The sequence below is a fragment of the Microcaecilia unicolor genome, chromosome 10, assembly GCF_901765095.1.
Source record: "Microcaecilia unicolor chromosome 10, aMicUni1.1, whole genome shotgun sequence".
Classification (NCBI taxonomy): domain Eukaryota; kingdom Metazoa; phylum Chordata; class Amphibia; order Gymnophiona; family Siphonopidae; genus Microcaecilia; species Microcaecilia unicolor.
This window is the reverse complement of record NC_044040.1, coordinates 158,158,269-158,177,416: the sequence shown is the minus strand read 5'-3', so window position 1 is coordinate 158,177,416 and position 19,148 is coordinate 158,158,269. Positions and strand designations below refer to the sequence as shown.

General features: G+C 45.1%; 1 protein-coding gene across 4 annotated transcripts in view; it reads left to right on the top strand.

The window, feature by feature from the left end:
- LOC115478718 (retinol-binding protein 1) overlaps nt 1-19,148 on the top strand; it is a 318,900-nt gene that overhangs the window by 117,807 nt on the left and 181,945 nt on the right. For all 4 annotated transcript variants that reach the window (XR_003943567.1, XM_030216262.1, XM_030216265.1 and 1 more), the window contains one exon: nt 16,733-16,842. Coding sequence is in view for 3 of the 4 variants with exons in the window: in XM_030216262.1 (XP_030072122.1) it covers nt 16,733-16,842 (110 nt within the window). In the remaining variant the exon portion in view is untranslated. The remainder of the gene's footprint in view (nt 1-16,732; nt 16,843-19,148) is intronic.

Here is a 19,148-nt window from a genome sequence, read left to right as displayed (position 1 = left end):
AAATAATAAGAAACAGCATAAGGAATGTCAAGTCGCAAAGCGCTGATAAGGAAGGCTAACAGGTACTTCGAAAAAAAGATTGCGTTGGAGGCAAAAACACACAGTAAAAATTTTTTTTAGGTATATTAAAAGCAGGAAGATGACAAAAGAATCGGTTGGACCGCTAGATGACCGAGGAGTAAAAGGGGCGATCAGGGAAGACAAAGCCATAGCGGAGAGATTAAATGAATTCTTTGCTTTGGTCTTCACGTAGGAAGATTTGGGTGAGATACTGGTGCCAGAAATCGTATTCGAAGCTGACGAGTCAAAGAAACTGAATGAATTCTCTATAAACCTGGAGGATGTACCATATGCTAATGAATTTCTACAAAACTAATAACACATTATAACGAACTGTTAATGATGAAGTAATTTGTGCTTGGTTTACAGTATCTCTTTCCCCCTGCTAAGATTTCTTTCTGGACTCTTGGCAAGTTTCTGCCCCTCCCTGAAAGCATGTTTTCACTCTGGAAATCTGATGCATCATACATCAGATTTCCAGAGTGAGAACATGCTTTCAGGGAGGGACAGAAACTTGCCAAGTGTTCAGAAAGAACCCTTAGCAGGGGGAAAGAGATACTGTAAACCAAGCACAAATTACTTCATCTTTGACACTTCTTCATAGTGTGTTATTATTTTTGTAGAAATTCATTAGTATATGGTACTGTAGTGGAAGAAAGAGCAAATAAAAAATTTTTTTGTAAATCAAAAAATCTGATGTTTAATCCGGATTAGAGAGCTGCATGGGAATGAGATTGTGGGAATCCCACGGGTATGGAAGAAGTTACCGTGGGATTCCCGCGGGAGTGTAGTCAAAATGTCTGGTGACTCCAGAATGAGGCTTGGAATGCACTGAGAGAGGCAGTTGGAGCCCCGGAATGAGTCTTGGAATGTACAGAGAAATGCAGTTGGAGCACTAGAATGAGACTTGCAGTGCCCAGAGAGTTAGCTGGAACACTAGACTGAGGCTTGGAACACTCATTGGTTGAATAGTGAATACCATCCAAAAACCATGGGAGGCTGTTGGGGTTGAAAGTAAACAGAGGACTGCGAGCAAGTTAATAATAGCATCAACTCTGTCAGGTACGAGTGGGGATGGAGGAGATTAGTTGTGGGAATGGAATGGATCTTAGAGGTGGGTATGGGTTAGATTCCATTGAGGATGGGCAAGGATGGGTGAAATTTGTGTCCCCGAGCAACTGTAATCCAGATGGACAGCAGCAGATTCAGAGATAAAAAAACTGGCACTAAGCTGAAATGCTGTGTTTTGTACCAATGGCCAGAAAGGGTCATGGAGAAGATATTAAGTTCAGTATGGGAGCAACACAAGATTGAATGTCAGCAAAAATATTTGGAGGCAAAGCAGTGATGTTCCAGTGGTTTTACTGTAAAAATAGTATGAGAAACCAATAAGCATACTCAAAGTGAGTTCCAGAGAATAGTATGAAAGGAGGAATGGAGTCAATCATGAGGAATTGTAGCAGAAAGGAAGTAAGTCTGCACTGGGCTGTAAAAGAAAGACATGGAAATATGGGCATAAGGAAGAACAGAGGACTTGAAAAAACAAAAACAGTTGGATGGCCATTTCAGACAATAAGAGAGCTAAAGTAGGAGCAGCAAGGTGAAAGGTAAATTCCAAAGCAACATAACCGAGGCAGCCATATGCTCTTTCCTCCACTCCTACTACCCTTTATTAATCTCCTGACATCAATCTGGCAGTACAAGGTCACAGCATTATTGGATGTACAAACACCAAGAACCTGTCCTGAGCCAGGAGCAATTGCAGTATCAATACATTCAAGGGCATCAGCCTGTCTTCCAGCAGCTAGCCTGCTGATGCCTCAATTGGCATGGCTGACTACACTAGCCACACCCCTTCCTGTAGCACCTCCATCATGTTGCTTGGATCGGCGCTGCCCACCAGTCCCTGGGTATATCACCCCTTTGGTAGTACGACCCCTCTGGTGACCCACTTGCTGGCTCAGGAACCCGACACAGCCAAGGGAAAGTGGTTTACCATCCCCTAGTCCCCCCCCCCCCCCCCAAACAATGAAACTGAAACCTTGTTTGTAGCAGTCCCACTACCTTCTGAACTGCATCCTACAGAATCATTTAAATGATATCATAACCAGTGTCCATCTGTATGCACAGGTGCTGTATGGCATTCCCACCCCTCAAATGATAAAGCTACAATTTGTTTATTGCCTTTCCCCTTGTGGGTGAGGTAATATGTCAAACACTGCAAATCCTATAGAGGATGCACAGCATATTGAATTGGCAGGCCCTCTTTGTGCCCCTTATCAGCACAATAAACCTCACACTGTCCCATATCAGCATAATAAACCTTACACTGTCCCGTATCAGCACAATAATCATTACTTTTCTGTAGACTTTCACCCCATGATGAATGGCTATCAAATCAGGTTGGGCTCATTTCCTGTAATGTTGCCATTCCCTGGATTATCCAGTGCAACTCATACTGCTCTTCTCATGTTACTCCCCCTTCCTTCTTCCTGTCGCCAGGCCACATACAGTCAACCTATTCTGCTTATATCCTCTCTGACTGGCCTGTAGGACACCTGGGTAATGCATGATCCACACTGCCTCAGCTGACCTTGCCCTGCATGGAAACAATTAAATCAGCATTATTGTTGAAGGGGTAGTGGGGGCATCAGGCTCCTGACTATAGGATGGAATAACAAGGATTTTTTTTCTCTCTCTGTCTTCTGAGCAATAGCTTTGTAGTAGCCCACTGTACTTATGCAGGTGGAATGTGTACCAAATGCCACATCTGGTTCAATGACCCTGCAGATCTTCTTTAGGGATGCTATAGCCAGTGACCAGTTCAGGAGGGAGGCAGTCCTCACATATGGCACATATTCCAGGTCTAGACGCTATGTATTCTGATGCATTGTCCACTGACTAGTAACCACCCACCTGGATTGCTCTCAGACTTAACTGTATTGCTTTCTCCTTCCTGTCTTGGCCTATATATCTCCAGTCAGACATTATTTTCCTAGACGCTGCATCTAACTCACTGTGTGCCACTAATGCCACTGATAAACCCTACTAAATTAGGTAGTCTTGTTCCCATAGTGGCAACCTGGGCCAGGACATAGCACAGCTGGACCAGGATGCCATGACTTATTGGGCACCTTATATCACTCCCAAGCCTGTCTTCCTCTGCCTCTCTGCCTTGTCCCTCAGAAAGCCATCTGATGCCACAGCATTGTACTGGAATCGCTCCAATTCAGCAGTAAAGTTATCTTAAATTCACCTTAACTGTCCTCAGCATGTGTGTCCCAGTGCTTTGACCTGCATAAAGTCACCAAGATAATTTTCACTCCACTCTACTTTAGGATGCTATATACTTTACTGATGCCCCCTGCTAAAGGACACCTGGGCTGCTTGCCCCCCCAATTCCTTCAGCCAGTCCAATGCCACGTTGTCTCAAATTGCCAAGGGTCCTCCAGCACAGATGTGGCTCCTCCTCCTCTATTTGTTGAAGCCAGTTCCTGAAATGAGACTTCTGAAAACAAGCAAGTCAGTAATTACATTATTCCTTCCCAGCATGCCATGTAATTGTTATGCGTAAAACAGATAATATAATACGTTCTTATTCCCTCAGCAGCCCTCAGCAGCACTTCCCACTTTTCTGTACATGCTGGGGTCACCACACTTCTCCCCTGAGGACCTGTATGCCACGCTTCATCCTCATTGTGGACCCTCTGGTTCCTTTCTGGATCCCCATGCTTTAAAGTCCCCAGTTGCCAGAGGTCCATGGGCACATGTGAGCCATCCGCCTCCACTTGCAGGCCAATTCCCTGCAATGATACCACTTAACAATAAGAGAATTTGTCAGAAATCATGGTATTTATACACAAATTATGTTCTACCCATACCCCGCTGAATACAATGTGATACAGTATCATAAGAACTCCTTGAGGAGTCCCACTCTCTTGCTACTTAAAGGTTTGCGTATTGATATTTTAGCAAATGTAATAACCTGGTAAATGACAGCAAATAAACCTTTGGATCAGTAGTCTTTTCTCGGAGGGTTGGATCTGCCCTAGTTTAGTTGTACTGATCGTCCCACCACCCCCATATTGTCACACCCCATCTTCTTATTTGTTATCTTCACATCCCCATCTGTTAATGCCTCACTTATCAGAAATAGCTCCAGGAGATTCATGTTCCAACACTTTGTGGGGAGGGGGGAGGGTTATTTTTCTGGTTGCTAAGCTACCCACTAGGAGATCCACATTTAGACTTGTCACACTTCGTGTTCCACTTCCCAGAACCATTAACAAGCCTAAGCATCCTACTGTAGTGTCTGTCTGTATGTGTGTCTATATATATATATATATTGTCACTTCTGTACAGGACCTATCTCCCCCAAAATGGAGGCCATGTCCTGACCTGGAACTGATCTTGAAGACATCTGGCACTCCTACATCTCAGCATGCAGCTCAACAGGAGAGATGGCCAATCCAATCTTATTGACTCACCTGCTATATCTATTTCTTCCACCTCGCTCTTTCGGGCCAGTTAGCTTACTGCTTCCCTTTTCTTTGTCCACAGTCCCCTTTCATACCTCTGTTCCCCAGGACCTTGTACCAAACCCACCTTCTTGATCATTCACTGCAGTTCTCATGGTAGGTTCATTAGAAAGGATGGTATCAGTCTTGTGGGTACTCCTCTTGGATGAGCAAAGATCAAGGTGAGGCCTTGAATGGGTCCAAAAAGGGTAGGTTGTACCCAGGGGAAGGTGAGACTCATCCCATACCAGTATGTGCACAGCTGAGTTGGGGCCAGCAGGTGAGTGGGTGTCTAGCCATGCAAAGTGGCAGCCTCAGGGGATAATATGACCAAGGAAGACAGGGATGATGACTGCAGGGCCAAAGCTGCTTGCAGTCCTGCTGACAGCAGCCAGAGAGTTTAAAAGCTCAGGAGGAAGTGTCTGGTCCTGGGGGAAGGGTAAGAAAGAAGGAAGGAAGGAAAGGAATGGAGAGCCATGCAGAGAGACTCTGGGAACCCTGGCCAGTTTTACCCTGATCTAAGAAGGCTAGCAGCAGGAACAGGAAAAGAGACCGAGCTACCCTTGCTTCCTTTTATCCCTTGCACATAGTCCACCTCCTGGTTGATCAGATTCCTCAAATGATCTTCCCTCTTGGCCCTTAGTGTCCGGTGGCATGAAACCACCACCCAACCTCCTTAAGGAAAGGGAAGGGGGAAGTTCCCTCCTCTTCTTCCTGGGGAGGGGCAATGGCACCTGGTTTCATTGCCTTCCTGGGCGTGCTGGCCCAGGGGCTCCCTTTCCTGTAGAGACAGACAATATAGAGGAAACAAGAATGCTAAAGACTCTACAACCAAATACAGGTAAAAATACTTTTCTTTGTACACTAGATACATCAGGAAGATTAGGTATATATAAACTAAAGGTAGAAATAATTTCTAACCAGATTTCTATCATTACAGATGTTTTCTGCAGCATTGCTGTATGTATGTATCTTATTTTTAGAATAAAGCGCTGCATTTGTTGTAAAAGCACTAGCACTTGTCTGATTCAAAGGTTATCCAAAGGAAAATGCCTTGCTGTAAATATAGTGCATTAAAACTGCCTTGGTTCTGGCCTTTTTATTCCTCTTTCTGTGGTTTGGCTTACAGTCTCCCTTTAACTGCCTCATACCATGCTGAGCCTACCAGGAGGGCTGTATGAGTAACACTCAACTTCCTGAAAGGCTCGGTGGGGTGCCTGAGCACTGATGTGGGGTGGGGGGGGGGGGGGGGGGGGGAGAACAAAGAGAAAAAAATTTGCACAGTATATATTTCCACCTTTCCAGGGTTGCAAAGTGCTCCAGTTTTCAGGATATTCCTAATGAATCTGAATGGGGTAGATTTGCATATCTACTACCTTCTGTTATATGTAAATCCATTTTATGGATTAGGGGTATCCTGAAAATTTGAATTGCTGGTGGACCTCAAGGACTAAGGAGCTGATGAACAGAAGTCCTCGGAAAGAACCACTTTTACCAAGGTGGAAATATCAAGCTATTCTACAAAAAAAAAAAATTACGTGCAAGTGAGCTGCACAGACTTTTAGAACAGCGCTTACACCCAGAAATCACACCTAATTTTGTAGGTGCAGCTAGGGTTACCGTATGGCTCCAGAAAAAGGAGGACGGATTGAGCCAGCCGGGTTTTACTTCCATTGCTTTCAATGGAAAGCAATTGAGCCAACCGGGTTTTACTTCCATTGAAGCAATGGAAGTAAAACCCGGCTGAATGGAAGTAAAACCCGGTTGGCTCAATCCGTCCTCCTTTTTCTGGAGCCATATGGTAACCCTAGGTGCAGCCATTTGCACCAATTGAAATGTGGTGCAAATGTATGCGCCTACCTTAGGCATGTATCCCCGTTAGTCTATAACAATGCGTATTAATTTTAGGAATGCCCCGTTAACACCCATGCCCCTCCTATTTCCATGCCCCCTTTTTCTGATCGCATATAAATTTTAGACGCTGATCCCATGCCTAAAATTAGTGCCAATAATTGCTTTGTTAAAAAGTTAATTATTGGTGCTAATGGTCTCATTCAATTAAATTACACACACAGATTGGGCACACGCCCAAAGTTTCACATGCAGTTTTTGGTGACTTTTATAGAATTAGGAGGCTAGTGCTGATTTTCAGTGCTAGGTACTTACTTTAGTGTAGACACAACTAGGATTCTGCTCCACTGAGAGTTGCAGAAAACCTCTAGTGCAGAGGTTCTCAACCCAGTCCTTAGGACACAAAGCTAGTCTGGTTTTCAAGATCTCCACAATGAATATGTATGAGATAAATTTGTGTGCACTGCCTCCATTGTATGCAGATCTATCTCATGCATATTCATTGTGGGGATCCTAAAATCCCAACTGGCTGGGTGGGCTAAGAACTCCTGCTCTACTACTACTATTTAGCATTTCTATAGCACTACAAGGCGTACACAGCGCTGCACAAACATAGAAGAAAGACAGTCCCTGCTCAAAGAGCTTACAATCTAGTGGCTCCGCTAAAGCCCTGGACTTTGACTTGTAAATACCCCAGTAGTTTCTGGAACAAGTGGAGGGCTCTCCTAACAAGTGATATAATGGTGGGAGGAGACCTCTTTTGAGGAAAGCTGTGGCTGGTATAAAACCTAAGCCATTTTGAATGTATTTGTATTTGACTCCTGCTTCCCTGGCCATTGTACTCTGCCACAAAAAGAAATACAGTCCTTGGCTAGCTTTGCCATTGCCCAGGAGAACCCCCAGAAATGAGAGAACTGCAATTGAAGATCTTTTAAGCGTCTCCAATGTATTAAGAGCTCTAAAGAAACTGAAAGAGACTGTAAGGAAGTGATAATATTTTATTACTGCTCTTTCTGTAAATACTGGGAGTAATATTCTGCTTCTGGTGATCAGCAGTTTTTTAGTTGCGGGCTGAAGTAAGCCCAGATATTCAGTGAGAGGCATGTCTGGGCACCAGCAATGAATATCCAGCAGTCACCTAGAAGCTAATCGCATATTGGCCGATATTCAAAGTGGTGCACAGTTTGCTTGGCAAATTAGGATTGTCTTATTGAATTTTGGTATTAACTGTTTAAGTGCTGGCTCCTCCCAAGTTCTGCCCTATTACTAACCGGACAGTGCGTGGGTGGTCACAGGTAATATTCAGCGGCATTATCTGCTTAAATGCCACTGAATATTGCCAGATGGCCAGCTTAGTGGAATTTAACTGGGTAGAAGCCTCCCCTGCTCAGTTAAACCCTTTTGAATAGCGACCTCAATGTTGTAAAGAGAGTTTGTCCCCCTTTGCGTAAAAACATGAATTTTTTGTTAAGGATTTTTGTGTAAGTGTGACCTGCATCTCACCCAGGTTAACTCCAGACCTTCAGCACAAAGGAGCACTTCTTTTATGGTTCCCTGAAGCTCCTCAATCCAGGAACCACACAACATTCCAGGAGGTTTAAGGATAACTGGAACTTTATTGAACTGTAACAAAATAACAACTCTGTAGCAATGATCTTCTTTAGCACAGCCAGTAGAGAGATAGTTCATGTAACTCAAAATCAAATCTCAATAATCAATGGGCACTCCTTTCTGCACACATTAGGAGTCTTAGTAGAGTGCGGTTTATTTTTCAAGGCTATACCCTGCGATGTCTATCCTATAGATATGGTGGAAGAGTAGCCTAGTGGTTAGTGCAGTGGACTTTGATCCTGGGGAACTGCGTTCGATTCCCACTGCAGCTCCTTGTGACTCTGGGCAAGTCACTTAATCCTCCATTGCCCCTGGTACAAAATAAGTACCGGAATATATGTAAACCGCTTTGAATGTAGTTGCAAATATGTCAGAAAGGCACCAGGGCTAATTCCTTCTCCCAGCAGGCTCCTTACACAAGCTGGGTTGGGACCCCTTAATGTGGCTATTTTCATCTGTGGGTATTACCAAATGGTTACACCCTGCTGTTGGCAGAGGACATCATACTCTGAGCCCAGGTTACATGCTGGACTCCCCAGTCCACCCAAGGTTTGGCTCCTGTACCAGCATCTATGAACTTGATCGCCACTATTCCCCTCTTGGATCAGCTTAACTATAGTTGACGGTTCAGGGTCACCCTTAACTTGCTAAGTGTCACTTGGCAAAGGGCTTGTAACAGTTCTGGATCTAGGCAACCAAGGACAATTTTCCCCATTTACTCTATTACCTACCAAACTCCTCCCCGCTCTTTTACTGCAGTGATTTCATAAACCTCCCTGGGCTGTGTTCCCTCACACAGGGCTTGTTTTAATAATGTATTTATTTATTTATTTATTTATTTATTTATTTATTTATTGCATTTGTAGCCCACATTTTCCCACCTCTTTGCAGGCTCAATGTGGCTTACCATACATTATGGATAGTGGTAATGATAAAAGAATCCCTAGTCTAAACAAGTGTTACATATGCGAGAAGGATTTAATATATATGTGTTGCATCACCAATCTACACTGAAAACCTGCACTTAAATATTTAAGTAAAGATTCTTATTCTTTATATGCAGGGGAAGTTTATAGATATGTACAGGCAAGGCATTGATTACTGCACTCAGCTTTGTGATCTTATGGCAAGGAGAAAGTGCATTAAGATATATGCTAATTGAAATCCATAATTATCTCTCTATATAAAACGCAACTCCAACGTTCTAATGAAGTTATAAGGCAGCCTGAAACCGGAAGAAGTAGTTGTGTAGATCGCTTTTTCCCCATGAGTGTCTGCCCCGCCCTCGCATCACAACGTGATGACGTCGAGGGCGGAGCACTGACACTGAATCGGATCGCCCAAGCCCCTCCGCCCCGGCACATAACCCAAGCCCCTCCCCCAGCTCATCACCCAAGCCCCTACCCCCCCCCCCCCCCCCCGGGCACATCAACCCCCTCGCCACCCGCAGCCGCCAATACTAACGCTGTCCGGCCGCTGCTGCTTCTCCTGTTGAGCAGCAGTGGCCGGTACAAAAAGAAAAAAGCAAAAAAAATATTTTAAACCTGAAACGCGGCTCCGTAGACAGCCATCTAGCATTGGCTGTCGTCTCTGCAGCCGCTTCTCCTCTCCCCTGCACGTCACTGCCCCTGGAGGAAGACCCCAGAGGAGCACAGCGACGTCAGAGGGGAGAGGAGGAGCGGCTGCAGAGACGACAGCCAATGCCAGATGGCTGTCTACGGAGCCGTGTTTCAGGTTTAAAATCTTTTTTTTTCTGTTTTCTTTTTGTACCGGCCGCTGCTGCTCAACAGGAGAAGCAGCAGCGGCCGGACAGCGTTAGTATTGGCAGCTGCGGGTGGCGAGGGGATTGATGTGCCCGAGGGGGGAGGGGTAGGGGCTTGGATGATGCGCCGAAGGGGGGGTAGGGGCTTGGGTGATGCGCCCAGGGGGGGCAGGAGGGGAGGGTCACTGGACATGGGTGGCTGGAGGGGGGCAGGGGGAGGGGAGGGTTGCTGGACATGGGTGGCTGCAGGGGAAGAGGAGGGGTCACTGGACATGGATGGCTGCAGGGGGGGCAGGGAAGAGAGAGGTGGGGAGGGGGTCCTGAGACCAGATGGGTGGCTGCGGGGGGGCAGGGGAGACAGAAAGGACACTGCAAGGGGGGCAGGGGGAGAGGAGGGTCGCTGGACATGGGTGGCTGCAGGGGGGGCAGGGGAGAGAGGTGGATCGCTGGACATGGGTGTCTACAGGGGGGCAAGGGGAAAGGAGAGGAGGGTCGTTGGACATGGGTGGCTGCAGGGGGGCAGGGGAGAGGAGGGTCGCTGGACATGGGTAGCTGCAGGGGGAGAGGAGGGTTGCTGGACATGGGTGGCTGCAGGAGGGGCAGGGGAGAGGAGGGTCGGTGGACATGGGTGGCGGCAGGGGAGAGAGGAGGGCTGCTGCACATGCATGGCTGCAGAGGGAGAGGAGGGTTGGTGGGGAGGGGGTCCCGAGACCAAATGGGTGGCTGCAGGGGGGGCAGGGAAGACAAGAGGGACGCTGCAGGGGGAGAGGAGGGTTGATGGACATGGGTGGCTGCAGGGGGGGCAGGCGACAGGAGGGTCACTGGACATGGGTGGCTGCAGGGGGAGAGGAGGGTTGGTGGACATGGGTGGCTGCAGGGGGGCAGGGGAGAGGAGGGTCGCAGGACATGGGTGGCTGCAGGGGGGGGCAGGGGAGCGAGGAGGGATGCTGCACATGCGTGGCTGCAGGGGGAGAGGAGGGTCGCTGGAAATGGGTGGCTGCAGGGGGGACAGGAGGAGAGGAGGGTCGCTGCACATGGGTGGGGGCAGGGGAGAGGGAGGGGGTCAGGGGGGTCCTCAAACCAGTCACTCACTCTCTGTCTCTCACATACACTCTCTCTGACACACTCTCTGTCTGTCACACTCTCTCTGTCACACACACACACAGTCTCTATCTCTTTGTCCCTCTCTCTCACACACACTCACACAGACACTCTGTCTCTCACACACTCTCTCTCTCACACAAACACACACACACTCTGTCTCTCTCTCTCTCATTCTCTCTCTGACACACACACTCCATCTCTCACACACACTCTTTCTGAAACATACACTCCGAGGAAAACCTTGCTAGCGCCCGTTTCATTTCTGACAGAAATGGGCCTTTTTTACTAGTATTAAATAAAAACACTGAGAGAAAATTAAACAAAAGAAAATGACAGTAGAAAAAGACCATATAGTCTATCCAGTCTACACATCCAAACCAATGGCTCAGTCTATATAATAAGGCTCAAGAACAAAGTAATCCACAAAAAAAAATCACAAATTATGTAAAAACGGAAGGAAAAGTCTCAAAGAGCTCCAAATTCAAAGATTTATAGCAGCTAATGTGATCAAATGATCTACTCTTCATCATTGGCAAAAACCTTCCAAATAGACATATGTATTTCTTTTATCAATTATAATTTTTTATATTTCAATATCCATTGTTCAAAAATAACAAAATATGCAGCAATCAGCACAACATTTATTTTTAGCGCTCAATAGCTCAACTATAAAGAGTAAGCAGAACTTCACTATTATTGATTCAAACATCAAAAGCACTTATCTTAGAAGGGCAAAACCAAAGCCAAATTCTTCCATCTTTATTCTTCCAACTTTCCTCAAACCCCCGGACCAAGGAAAGTTGGACGTCGCTGCGCTCCTCCGGGGTCTTCCTCCAGGGGCAGTGACGTGCAGGGGAGAGGAGCAGCGGCTGCAGAGACGACATCCAATGCCAGATGGGTGTCTACGGAGCCGAGTTTCAGGTTTAAAATATTTTTTTTGCTTTTTTCTTTTTGTACCGGCCGCTGCTGCTCAACAGGAGAAGCAGCAGCGGCCGGACAGCGTTAGTATTGGTGGCTGCAGGTGGCGAGGGGGTTGATGTGCCCGAGGGGGGGTAGGGGCTTGGGTGAAGCGCCGAGGGGGGGTAGGGGCTTGGGTGATGCGCTGGGGCGGAGGGGCTTGGGCAGTCGAATTCGGTGTCAGTGCTCCGCCCTCGACGTCATCTCGTTGTGACGCAAGGGCGGGGTAGACACTCATGGGGAAAAAGTGATCTACACAACTACATCTTCCGGCTTCAGGCTGCCTTCCGGCTTCATTAGAACGTTGGAGGTGCGTTTTATATAGAGAGATATTGACTCTACAGGTAAGTAAAGCATGATAGAGCACATAGTAGACAGAGGTAGATTACATTACACTATAGTGAATGCTTTGAGTGCCTTGTTATGATTTTTTTTAAGATTATTTTATTTTTATGTATTTAAAATTATATTCTGAATATCTACCAATTCAAAGCAGGCACTGGTGTAAGGGTATTGGGCATCAAGGCCATCCTTTAGCCTTTTGTCTCTTAATTATCTTTCAGATCGCTAGTTCTTTCTGAGATTTTGATATCATGATCACCCCAACTCCATCCTGCCTAAAACAATCATGTTAAAATGCATAATTAGACATCATGCTTTAAAATATTAAACTTCAGTTGATATTTAGCCCTCAGTGGTTAGACGTTTTTAAAGCTGTGACTGCCATGGGCTAAATTAGACCCAGTGGCCGCTGGAAAATATCTGGGTCCAGCTATTTTTCATTGCCAGTACTTGGATAATTAACCAGGCTTAGTTAAGACTGCTCTCTGTATGGTCCTGCTTGCCCAATTAGTTTTTTTGTTGTTTGTTTTTTTCATTATTCAGTGTTTGGATTTCACCTGTATTGGTATACTGAGATACTGGTATGGAGTAAGTCTTATAACATTTGAAATTCTGCCTTACCTTTTTATCATAAGCAACTTTTGTACAACACAGATTTTGCCATGTGCTCCATTTGTAGACATCAGTAACAGAAGTGTTTCTCCTCATCAGGTTCTGTTGCACCTTTTTCATTATTGTTCATTCCAAACTTGGCTGTTTTGTTTTGATGTGTTAGAGTACTTGTTATGATTCTGTTAGAATTCTGCTAGTCAGACAGGGGAATGCTTGGAATTGCTCCTGATTGGTCCGTCAGGGGCTGAGCTGATGTCACTCTGATCTACTTAAGCTTACCTTTCTCTACAACCCCTGCTTTGACGTTATTCCTGTTCTGCTGAAGCCTTACATGCGCTCTGTCTGAGCTATTTGCTCTGTGCTTTTGTGGGGTTTGATTACTCCTTACCTTGCCTGCAGTTTTTGTTCCTCTGACTCTGTTTGCCTGCTGCTTCTAGTGTGTGTCTAATTACCTCTCTCACTGCACCTGGGATTCTCTCTGTTTGGCTGTGGTGTTGTATGGTGAGCTCCTACCTCCTTCCATTACAGTTTGTTTGTTTTGTTTTCCCTTCCTTCGGAGTTACCCTTTGTTGCTGTGTTTGTATTTTGATTTGTATGTCCTGCCCTTGTAGCAGGCTCGGGACCCTTTGTTTCTCCCCGTGGGGGGTTTTTGTTTGCTCTTTCCCTGTACTTCAGTTAACCCCTTGTTTGCAGTGTTCCCTGCCTCTGGCAGCTGTGTGTTTGAGCATGGTTTAACCCTTTATCTGCAGAGTTTCACTGCTTCTGGCAGTTGTCTGCTTGGTGCAGTTTTCCATTGTGACTCAGTCTTTTCTTCGTTATAATTATCCTCTGTATTGCTGAGCACTGTTCCTTTCTGTGCTGGAGGTGTGTTAGGCACTACACTTCGTTTTGCTGACTTTTCCCTCTCCTGTCCGCTGAGGGTCTCTGCTTGCAGTATCTTTATTTCGCAGTCCCTCATTTCCTTTGTGTGCTGTGGGGTACTGCTTGACGTGTTTCTGTGTGTGCCGGTGCTCTATTTCTCGTGGAGATCTCCTCGTTTATTCCTGTTTGTCCCCTCCATACGTATGAGTCAGTTCCGGTTAGGCCGTGAGGCCCGCATGCTTGAATTCTGAGTAAATGTGTTCCCGATCGACCGTGAGGCCCACCTGAATGCCCTATCTTCCCTTTTCTGGAGGTGCAAGTTGGTTGCTGCGTGTGTGTGCAGGGACTTGGTAGCTGGGGTAGTGTATAGCGCCTGCTCGGTCCAACCCGGCCTTGGCCTAACACCTATTCTAGGCCTCGGCCTGGGCTCAAGGACTCACAACCAGACTAACAGTAATTTGTTTTGATAACACTATTAAAACAAATGAATTTAGAGGGCAATTATATAAGAAGAACAACAACAACATTTTTAGGTATCAAGAACACACGTACATGACCAAAATACTGGCAAGTATGAGCGTATGTATGCACATACACACATCAGTGGTAATCTTCTTGCTATGTGCTATTCTAAAACATTGCTCCTAAATTTAATGTTTATGTTTATTTAGACTTACTATACCGCCTAGCGTAACTGGCAGATGCAAGCAATTTACAGAGTAATGGTGTGTAGCTGAAGGTGGGCCTACACATGAGTGGAGTCTGAGCATGAGCGTGGTACACAATAATTTACACATGCTTTTTAACTAGCTAGGTTCAAGCATTTGCATCGGCTGTGTGGCAGATGTAAGTGCTTGTAGTTTATCAAACTTGATATACTGCTGAAGTTCACAGGAAATCACAGCAGTGTACAATTAAAAACCAAAAAAATAAAATAAAAGAACTTCCATTCATGATAGAAAAGCACAGTCATACTTAAGAATCAGCAACTGGGACAAATGTTTAATATGAACAGGCACCCAAAACATCAAGCCCTCTAACCCTCAGGGAGAGCAGTACCAAAAGCAACTATTCAAAAGATGCTTAAAACATGGAAGGGACTGCACTGCCTGCAAAGATCATGGGAATGATTTCCACAATACAGGGGCCACAAAGAAAATGCTCCCTTTCTAGTCGCAACTAAATGAGCATTACTTAAAAAAGGAACTTCAAATTGCAAAGCGTTGATGGAGCGCAAAATGCATCCAGGAACATACAGTATTAATAATGCAGAGAGGGAGGAAGGAACCTGTTCATAAAAAATTTGATGTGGAAGCACATTCAATTTAAAATGAACCCTAAAACCAACTGGTAACCGATGATAATGTAAATACAGAGGCGTAACATGATCAAACCTGAGAGCCCTCCCCACAATCCATATTGCAGTATTCTGTACCTAAAATTCAAGTGTGTTTTGCTATTCATAGAAGAGTATTCTGTACCTAAAATATAGGCACCTATTTGACCTTACACTAGTCCTATATAATAATTCTCACCTCCAGTGTTCGGTCTCTGCCTGGGACCGTGGCTCCGTGGTCTGATTCGGGCAGTAGATCAGTGACATCATCCGCATCACAGCCTCTTCTATCGCTTCTGTTTCTGCTGTTCGTCAAGGGCGGGACCACACGAACTGCTGAAACAGAAGAGAAAGAAGAGGCTGTGTGAAGCGGCGTCCCTACAGTACAGGAGGTGGGGAGGGGGGTCCTGAAACAACAGGGGAGGGAAGGGGGGGTCATGAATGACACGGGGGGAGGGGTTCTTCTTTCGCTTCTGTTTCGGCTGTTCGTGTGGTCCCGCCCTTGAGGGACGGGACCACAGGAACAGCTGAAACAGAAGTGAAAGAAGAGGCTGTGTGAAGCATGCGAGAGGTAAAAACATGCAGGAGGTGGGGAGGGGGGTCCTGAAATGACAGGGGAGGGAAGGGGGGGGGGCATGACCGACACGGGGGGGAAGGAGGTCATGAAACTACAGAGGGGGGTCCTGAAACGACACGGGGGGAGGGGATTCCTGGAAATCAACTGGAAGGGTAGGGGCAGGTCCTGGAACTGGAAGGGGAGGTGGGTCCTAGATCAGGGGGGAGGGGAAGAAGGGGAGGAGGAGGGGGAGGGGGTCCTGGAACTCGGAGAGGGGGGAGAGGCGGAGTGGGAAGGGGAGAGGGGGGATGGGAAGAAGTGACGGGGGGTCCTGGAGCTCACATGTGAAGAAATGGGAGGGGTTTCAGGAACTCAGACAGGGGTGGAAGGGGGAGGGTAAGGGGGTTTAGCAAACTCTCGGTCTCGCTGTGTCTCACATATGCACTCGCACACACTGTCATTCTGACACACACACACACTCTCACAGACACAATCACACCCAATCTCACTCTCTCTCTCTGACACACACACTCGCACAGTCACTCTCTCTCTCTCTCTCTCTCTCTCTCACAGTCACTCTCACACACACACTCTCTCAAACATACACACTACGAGGAAAACCTTGCTAGTGCCCGTTTCCTTAAAAACTGAAATGGGCCTTTTTTACTAGTATTCTATAAAGGAAAGTAGGCACCTACTTTTCTTTATCTAGAAGGCTCCAAATTTGTGCCCAATTATTAAATTACCCTTTTACTATATTGTTTTATACATGCATTTTTGTTGCTGTAGCTAAGCCCGTGAATGCCATTATTTATTTATTTGGATTTTGCTCACACATTTTCAGTAGTAGCTCAAAGTGAGTTACATTCAGATACACTGGGTAAACTAAGCTGTAGTAGAGTTCAGCCTTCAAGGCAGCCTTTTTTTATTTTATTTTATTTAATTTGTATAAGTAAGAGAATACTTCAGGAGATAAATAAGTAAAAACAATGCAGGAAATTGGAATCTGCTGCGCTTTTGCTAAGATCTTATTAAAATCTAGAAGGCATAAAGAAGATAGTGCTCCAGAAATGAAAGGTGCTAGAAATGAAAGGTGCCAGTAATACTTTACTGTTGAATCTCTGAGAGGTTTAATTCACAGAGAAACATTTATGTTAACACAGGCACCATTACGAGAAACTACTCCAATCACTCCAACTCCGGAAGGAATCCACAGGAAACCATTCCTCCGAAAAGAGATTTGCAGAGGATTCCCTTTCCCCACAGTACAGAGGTATGTCTGCATAGAATATTTTATTCTGTATGCTTAATTGAAAAAGGGTTAGAACACCTCTTTTTTTTTTAAATTTTTTATTTATCAATTTTCAAAAATTTACAAGCAATTACTACATGAATAAAAAAAAAAAACAGTCAGAAATTCTTAAAGTAGAATAGTTTAAAAGTAAAATAAATGACTTAAATTAGACCACCAAATTAGGGGGACATGAGCCGTTATTAACTTGGAAGATAAGATTCTTACATATTATTTAAAGAAAGACTTAGCTAATTATACTCCATACTTGCCTATTCTATAAATTACCCATTCAGAAGTGCTCAGTCTGTATGACATAAACCGGCATTACAATATCTTTTTTTGATCTATAAATTGTTTTAGATGTTCAGGAAAAAAGAAAACATATTTTACACCCAAATATTTTATATTACATTTGCATGGGTAGTTTAAATTAAAGACAGCGCCTAATGCCAAAACATCAGCTCTCATTGCAAGAAAGTCCTTTCTTCTGGCCTGTGTTTGTTTTGTTACGTCTGGAAATACCCAGATTTTCCCTCCATAAAAGGGAGTCTGTAAGTTTCTTAAGGCCATCTTTCTCACCAAGTCAAAATCTTGTTGGAATATAAAAGATACCAATAATGTTTTTCTCTCCGTTGTCGATGTAATAGAAGAGTCTAGTAAATCTGTTACATTCAGATCTCCTTGTGGTTGAATGTCAGTATTCTTTTTTGTAGGTAGGTAATAGATTTTGTTCACAGGAGGTATATTATCAGAAGAAAATTTCAAATTTTCCACCAAGTATTTCTTAAATATCTCCAATGGAGAGTACACTGGTGTATAGGGAAAATTCAGTAAACGAAGGTTTAACCTCCTATTATAATTTTCAAAGTTCTCCAATTTATTATTTATAGCGTTTGTATCTTTTATCAGCTTAGTAGAAATTTCTTTCAGTTTTGCATTTTCTGCTGTTAAATGGTTAATCTTATCAGTTAATTCGCCTTTCATCGATACAAATGAAACAGTTAAATCCTGAACATTGCTCACCAAACCTTCAATCTTGTCCGTCGATGCCTGGACAGACTGTAGCGTCTCCCAAATTGCCTCAAGGGTAACCGACGCAGTGGAACCCTTACATGGGTTCTGCATTGTTGAATGAAAAGTCCCAGATGAATAAGGGACCTCAGCAGAAGTCCCGACTGCAGGCCCCACACGTGTGTTTCTTCCTTCGCTCTCGCGAGGATTAGAAGCACCCCCGCTGTCTGGTTCTGCTGGCTGCGGTGGAGGGGACAATGAAACGTCCTGTCCCAGTAGTTCGGACTCTTCCTGATCCGGAAACTCAGCGGGACCTCCTGCCGCTGTAAGTGAGGAGCGCACGAGGTAGGTCTCCAGAGTGGGCTGGTTCGGTGTCGAAGTTAGTGCCGGTTGGGTCTTGGCTCTAACCAAACCCTTCCTCTTCGTATGCGGCATATTAATTTCAAAAAAAGAAATGTTTGCTGAGGAAAAAAAAAACCCTCGAAGAGAAGGGTTGGACCGCACAATTCTCCGGAGCTACTCGTGGAGCATTGTCGGAGCCGCCATCTTGCTCCGCCCCCTCTAAAAAAAAAAGGGTTAGAACACCTCTGAATCTTATTTGACTGGGAAAGGCATTGTTTTGCAAATGATTGGAAAAAGTCAGGATTTCATGTCTGAGCATTAAAGACAATCTAAAGAGGTCAATTTTCAAGGGAGTATGAGAGTTGAGCACTGTTCTTCAAAAGTGACAAGGGTGTGGCACCTAAATTTAGGAGCCAGATTTTTTCAGTTGCTTAAAAAACGAGTGGCAACAGAGAAAGAGAGAGGTTGGGGAAGAATATTAGGCACTAAGAGGTCCTTTTACTAAGTCGCATAGGCGCCTACGTGTGTCCAACGTGTGTCAGTTTTGAGTTACCGCCCGGCTACTGCGTGGTCCTTGCGGTAATTTCATTTTTGACACGTGTCGGAAAATATTTTTATTTTCTGGCGCGCTGACGGTAATCAGGCGATAATCGTCATTCTACACATGTAAACCATTACTGCCTGCTAACTGCGTGAGACCTTACCGCTGGGTCAGTGGCTGGCGGTAAGGTGTCAGACCCAAAATGGACACGCATCCATTTTCATCAAAAATTTTTAAAAGGCATTTTTTACAGGTGTGCTGAAAACACGCCATTTTTCAGCATGCCTTTCTAAAAGGGCCTGTTAGTATTGATTTTTATTTACTTGTTTAAAAATACTTCTATACCGCACATCCACAATTCTGAGCAGTGTACAAAGTAACACATAAAATA